Genomic DNA, 7,148 nt, shown 5'->3' on the forward strand with positions numbered 1-7,148 from the left:
AAGACAAGAAGAAAGCGCGGTTCTATTTTCTTCCGCAAAAAGAAGGTAAGTCTAAAAAAAAAATTATTTGATAAAGATTATCTGATATTATCTGATAAAGAACATTTCTAATGAACCATGCTGAAATCTTATTTCAGGATAAAAGCGGAAAGAAGACTAGTCAACAGCATCTGTGGGTAATAGTAGGAACTCAGGGAAGCTTATGTGATGTTTGTATGAAACATTCGACGAATAAACCTCTCCTTCATTGTGACAGTAAGAAAATCGTTATATTAAATTAAATAACTCACAATTGCCGTAAATGTTATAATTAACTTTTTTAAAATTATATTCTATTTAATTTTTATAAAATCAGATTGCGGAACGTCGGTTCATCAAAATCAGGGATGTAAGGATCAAGTAGTGTTGGAATGCATCAAATCTAAGCATCACTCTGGCAAATTCGCAACAAAGTCTTTATCCAACGTTTCCATCTCGAGTAACAGCAGCATCAATAAACGGGGTTCTACGACGTCGCTACCACTACCAACCTCATCCGGGAGCGGAAGGTAATAAACTTATATCGATAAAGATTATACATTTTTTTTTGCATTGGATCTGCGTATCTGTGGTTCAAGATTCGCACGCAAATAGCATGGCTGGGCTGAAACTCGGAGTTTATAACGAACTTTTTTTGATTATACGAAATGATTAATGAATAACTCAAATCACTGTTTAATTTAATTGGCAATTATTGATGAATTAGAATTCACTTCATATTTAGATATTTAGATAAGAAAGAAGATTTGATAATTTATCAACTAAAAAAATTTTATATTTAATACATATAAAAAATAGTATAAAAGATGGAGAAAATCTTAAACCAAATAAAATTTGTGCATTTGTTTATTACTCCGAAGCTTTGGCTGGCTCAAAAGCTTATTATTTCTGGTTAATTTCGCAGTTTAGCAACATCAATAGTACGGCAAGCTTTAGCGCGTTCAGCATCGCGCCGCTACATCTTGATATAATATTGTTTTTTTACATTTATATTATGCGTATTACTTTATACAGAATATACCATGCTCAGATACTACCTCAGCTAGCTTTCGGTTTGCTATTATTACATATAAGTACACAAGCTACAAAGATAATACTAGCGACTGATACTATCAATAATTGCGTGATAATAAAACGTTATCAAACTCATTGACGTAACTCCAAGAATCATTTGATTTTAAATTTTAATTACATTATGTCGATTTAAAAAGAAAAAAGGATTGTATATTTATTAATGAACAGAAATTCTTGCGTGTGGGAACGATTTGTTAAAGATAGGTATCGACGTGTAAAATCAAAAAGCATAAGAAAAGAATTAGCAAGAAACATGGAAATGAAGAAAAAATGGCCTAATAGGCGAAATGAAGTTGCCCTAATGCAGTATGTGCTTTTTCCTTCTCCCGTGCATTCCCTCTCGTGCAACCACGTGCAAACTGATCGATTGTACGACGATTAAAGGGAAATTAACAGCCACAAGAAAACCGTGTCAAGCTACAGCCCTTGGCGGCGAGTCGCCACTAAACTTGGAGTCAAGTAAGTCTCTGATATCTGATGTGTTCCTCTTGTATTCTGTCGAAAGCATTCGTTTCTGTTCGTGTATCTCAAGCTGAATGTGGATCAAATAAATGAGTGCAAACAAACATGAATCAACAACTTGCTTTCATGTAGCATTTGCATTCATTGAAGCAAGTTGTTTATTTACATTTGTTTGCGATCTTTTGCTTAATCTGGATCCAGCTTTACAACGCGTCTAGGAAAGACGCGCGTTTCTCGTTTCTCGATTTTTTTCTCGCACACTACACATATACACACATACACATACATGCATATTGTCCAACAACGGCAATCAACTTCTGCCGTCTTGTCTTATATACCTGGAAGAGACATCATCTTGCCCTGCCTTTGCTTCTGATCTTGTGCTTGCTTCTATGATTTATGCCCATTCAATAATATGTTTTATGTTATCTCTTGTCATTGTAATCTTCACCTAAATTATAGCGCGTAAGTCGCGAGCATTAATCCGTAAGGTAATTTTTCCACAAGTAATTACACATCGAACAATATATTATCACAGTAGATACATGTTCATGACATGTTACCAGTTTCTATCTCTCCTTTCTACTTTACACCTCGCCCTTTCAACGAGTTTATCACATTTCTTTCTCTTGTCGTTCCCATCTTCGTTTCTCAATGTGTCACGAGATTTCGTATCTCACTATAGACAATCATATTCTCGTAATAGTTTGTAAAGTTTTGGGTCGGGATTAAGATTTAACAAAAATATAAAATGGGTGCTGTTCTTCGAGTCTCCCGTAGTGCCTCATATAGTGATCCCGTGTTCTCGATTACTGGAAAAGTTTAAGTAAATTGTAGGACACAATAGGAGCGGAGAGAAAACAAGTGGTTACATCTATGACGCATGTACCACCCGACCTGAACTCGGAGTTTCCGACTCTTGCAGATTAGTGCTCATCTGCGAATGGCTTTTTGCTATATATTAATATCAAAGACTTTTTATCTTTCTGAATTTATCTTACAATTAGACCGCTAGTTTTATTGGCCATGCATTGCAATGAACGACATTGATTATGTAATGAGAATTAGATGAAGATTTATATATGCTTAAATGAAGATATAAAATATCGTCTGCAAGGTTTGTATAGAAAAGATGCTGAGAAAATACTAAAATTTTTAAATATTTTAAAACACATTATAATCCACAGTCTTTTTAAAAGGCCGGCTCAATACATTAATTTCAAGAGTCTTTCAAGCTGAAGTTCAACCTTAACATTGTGTGCCTTATTTATGGGAGAATAAAACTTTTCTTTATTAATCATAAATTGTGCTTTATGAAACAAAGCTATATCTTTCTTTCAGTCAAACGATAAACGAAGAAAAAGATGCCGAGAGCGGACAACATCGTGATCTTCTAAGGTTTGTAAATATATCTTTTTTCTTTTTTTCATAGATATTATAATAAAGTTGAATCCGCAAATTTTAATCGAGATAGACGTACTACGCATATCGTAACGCTGTGAACAACAAAAAACTAAATAAAGTGATTTTTCTTATTTCAGCGGATGGGAAGAATTTGATTTTGGGGACGATGCTCATCAGTTCACGGTGGCAGATCTTGAGGAACTAGATCCTGAGCTGACATTGGGAAAGGAGGAGCCCGATTCTTGGAGCTCCGCGATCGGACGTAATATCGCATTACGTCTCGTCGATCATTGCGACCGCGAAGTAAAGAGGCAGGAACATATATACGAATTCGTGCTCACGGAAAAACATCATTGTTTGGTGTTACTCGCCATGGAGAAGATCTTCGCGGAAGGATTGCGACGACATTTTCGTCTGGGCCAGCCGGATCTCAAGCGCATGTTTCCCCGACTACGGGATCTGATCGATATCCATCTGCGATTTCTGCGGTTGCTGCAAAAACGGCAGAGTGCTAACCCCGTGGTTTCTACGATCGCCGACATTCTAGTTGAGCAATTCTCGAATGACAACGCGCAACGCATGAAGAGTGCATATGGAGAATTTTGCAGTCGTCATCGGGACGCTGTCGAAGTATACAAGTATTACTTGCGTAACGATCCTCGCTTCGCCCGTTTCGTTCGCCATTGTCAGGTAAGTTTTAGTAATGAATAACTAGCAAATAACCAATGTAGATTTAAATGGTACGATTCATTAAATGAAATAATAATTTATACTCTTAGACGAATCCTTTGTTGAAAAAGAAAGGTATACCCGAATGTATACTTTTCGTTACTCAACGTTTGACGAAGTATCCGTTGCTGATCGAGCCGCTCATTAAAACTGGCATTGCACAAGAGGAAAGTGAAGATTTACGTAAAGCATTGATTCTTGTTAAAGAGATTTTAGCTGATGTAGATGCTTGTGTAGCTGACAAAGAGCGAGAAGATAGAAAATTAGAAATATACAATAAGTAAGTTTCGACTTTTTTTTCTTTTGATTATTCTTTACTTTTCGCGTGGTTAATTTTTCGAAATATATTATTATAAATATTAACATTTTTATAGGATCGACGCGAAGTCATTCGCGACGTATCGTGGTGCTAAATTCAAGAAGTCAGATATAATTAATAGAATTCTGAAGTTCGAGGGCACTGCATACTTAATGCAAGGTCGTGGCAAAATGACTGCCATTGTAGTGGTCGTTCTCTCAGACATATTGTTTTTCTTGGCTGAGAGAGATCAGAAATATGCGTTCTTCGTGCCTGACAATAAAGCGGGTATAGTATCATTGCAAAAACTGCTGGTTCGCGAGAAGGCTCGTCAAGAATCTAGTATTTATCTAATAAGCAGTAACCCAGCTGAACCAGAAATGTTCGAACTAAAGATTCAGAAGCCAAAGGACAAACAATTATGGATACAGGCTATTCGGTCGGCGGTCGAGGCTTGCCCACAAGATCCCGAAAACGAAACCGACACACTGACTGAAAATAATAATGAATTGCGAGATACTCGCGCCTCCTCGATTTCGCTAGTCTCTAGTGAAGAGAAGCAACGTATTGCTAAGATTAAGGAATCACATATACTTAGAATCGTCGGTATGTTCTTTTAGTTCTTTTCAACATTTTCGTAACTTCTAATATCGTTTTGCTTTTTCTAATGTATTCAAATAAACAATTGTGTTGTCTCAGGTGAATTGCGAAAGAAAGATGCAGAGCAAGCGCTGTTGTTTGAAGAGAAGATGAACTTGCAAATGCGACTCTTACAAGCGGCGAATGTTTGGAGTGGGAACGAAAGCGATAACGAGAAAATTGAAAAGCCTGAGAAAGAAGGTGCCGATTATACTCGGCTGGTGCACAATGAAGGAACTGATACCACTCAATTATGGCAAGAAGTTAGTATTATCCAATTAATACCATCTTATCCAATGAATATTATTTATAAATTAAATTATTGTGGATTTTTAATTTATAAATCGGCAGATTAATAAAATTAAATTTTATATTGGATACAGGTAGTTGTGGCCGTGCAAGAAGCGACACGTCTCGCTAGCTCGCTGTCATTCAGCGCGGGCGGCGCTACTTTGTCACGAAGCTTAAGCTCCGCCGGTGAACGTCACAGTGAAGCTTACATTCCACCAGCTCTTTGCGTTCCTCGAAGGGCCGAAACATTTGCCGGTTTTGATCATAATAAAGTACGTATAAATGAACAAGTAAATGTCAAATAATCAAGTAAATGTCATATAAAATGATATTTGATTTTTAGGAAAGATATCCACGTGATTCGAACATGACGCATACCGTAATTCCCGTTCCGAAACTGTGCGAGTTACCCAAAGAAAATCCCGATGAGAAAGGCCAAGAATTGGAGACAAACAAGGATCAGCAATGGGCGGCGATACGTTTGTCTCATCATGTTTATACGTTGCTCTGTATAATAAGTAATCAAATGACAACGATCGATAGCCTGCAAGCGCAATTGGCTGCTTGTAAAGAGGGCAAACCATCCAATAGCCGACCGAATCCGAATCGTCAATTGGAAGAATTACGGAACTTGCAGGATCAGCTTTGCCGGGAGAAAGCAGCGTTTCGTGTTGCATCTCAACAGGAAAAGACTCAATTGGAGGAGGAACGAACTGAATTGACGCGACAGAGAGAGCAATTGGCTGCGGAGCAGCGGGATGTAACGCAACAACGAGATCAGTTGTATCGACGACTCGAGGCATTGGAGCGACAGGGCGTAACGCTGGTCGGAAGTTCCACAACCGGCTCGACAATGATTCATCTATCTCACGTAACGCAAAATGCCGAAATGCAAAGCGCACGTAGTAAAGCACAACCCGAAACGAAACGCATCCCTCTAAATTTAATTAGCGCGACGAATCAGCAGAAAGTACAGAGTAATTTGCCGGTTAAGCAACAGCTACCACTGAAGCTTGCCAGTGGGAGTAACAATAACACAAGGTAGAACTAGCTCATTCCACCCTAATCATCGCAAACATTTATCTTTTAGTTGACAAGTAATAATCTTATGTTTCGTATCTATGTTCGACAGAAGCGGTAGCAGTACCAGCAATAATAGCCCGGATCGACACTCCAGGGCAGGCAGCAGTCCTGCGATTGTCACCGGATCGTCTGCCTATTCGTCACCAGAGCTTGGGAACAGCCACCACCATGGAATTGGCGGAAATCATACGCATTTGTCGAATCGCTCGCTTCGCATTACTCGCTCACCGCCCGACACCCCGTACGTACATCAGCAAACACAACAGCAGCAGCAGCGAAGTATGGAGCCACAATCTCAACAACAGCAGCAGCAACCACCGCCAGAGGAGGAGGTGATCTTCTTCTGACGATTCTTTCGATTCGGTCGCAAACATTCGTCTCGTTCATCGCGTACCAGTGCCGCCACCACTGGCACGACTACACCGATCTTAACACCGGCTCCGTCACCGCGCAATCAGTCGAGGAACAGCCAACAGTCTCGCAGCCGCGTTAAATCTTTTTGATTTTCGACATAAATTTCTTGTGATGATTAATCTGTTTACTGCTTTACACTATACACTTTTTCATCTCCTACCATTTCGCATTTTCTACTATCGCTCAATCTTTCCTCACTGCAGATTTGATAGTCTTAACAATAGGATGCACTTAAGGCTATTTATTTCACAAGATCGTAACGTAATACGATACTCCATCTTGTTCATACAATAACACTATCGTCAATAAATGCGAGTAGTTAGTCTCGGTATAGCTGGAAGATGGAAGAGATATAATATTTTATTACGTTCCAACTGCTATAACTGACGGCAATAATTTTTATGCCAAATCTCGCGAAATTCTATTATCTTGATGAAAGGAATATATTAAAAATAAAATGCAATTTTTATTAGAGAGAAGTGATTAAAGGAAAGAAAAAGAAAGAGAAAAAAGTATTAACGGCCGGTTTAGCAAAGTAAATCAGCCGATCTTGTTGAATTCTTGCGTTATGTTATCAAGCCGACTGACAGTTTTAGAAACAAGATTTTAGATTAATCTTTTAAACAAACCTGTTGCTGCTTGCTGAAATGCAAGGTGTGTGTGTGTGTGTGTGTGTGTGTGTGTGTGTGTGTGTGTGTGTGTGTGTGTGTGTGTG

At 38.5% G+C, this 7,148-nt stretch overlaps 1 protein-coding gene across 1 annotated transcript in view; it reads left to right on the forward strand.

Annotated features, from left to right (window-relative positions):
• Positions 1-7,011, forward strand: part of LOC108691416 (rho guanine nucleotide exchange factor 18) — a 16,209-nt gene extending 9,198 nt beyond the window's left edge. Inside the window, exons 9-19 of the mRNA XM_018199163.1 lie at positions 1-45; positions 138-255; positions 356-548; positions 2,917-2,973; positions 3,117-3,669; positions 3,759-3,988; positions 4,083-4,612; positions 4,706-4,908; positions 5,029-5,208; positions 5,280-5,977; positions 6,069-7,011. The exon at positions 1-45 is cut by the window's left edge and continues 12 nt beyond it. Of these exons, the coding sequence (XP_018054652.1) occupies positions 1-45; positions 138-255; positions 356-548; positions 2,917-2,973; positions 3,117-3,669; positions 3,759-3,988; positions 4,083-4,612; positions 4,706-4,908; positions 5,029-5,208; positions 5,280-5,977; positions 6,069-6,366 (3,105 nt within the window). The 3' untranslated portion in view covers positions 6,367-7,011. The remainder of the gene's footprint in view (positions 46-137; positions 256-355; positions 549-2,916; positions 2,974-3,116; positions 3,670-3,758; positions 3,989-4,082; positions 4,613-4,705; positions 4,909-5,028; positions 5,209-5,279; positions 5,978-6,068) is intronic.
• The last annotated feature ends 137 nt before the right edge of the window (positions 7,012-7,148 follow it).

Source organism: Atta colombica, unplaced genomic scaffold (genome assembly GCF_001594045.1).
Source record: "Atta colombica isolate Treedump-2 unplaced genomic scaffold, Acol1.0 scaffold46, whole genome shotgun sequence".
NCBI lineage: Eukaryota > Metazoa > Arthropoda > Insecta > Hymenoptera > Formicidae > Atta > Atta colombica.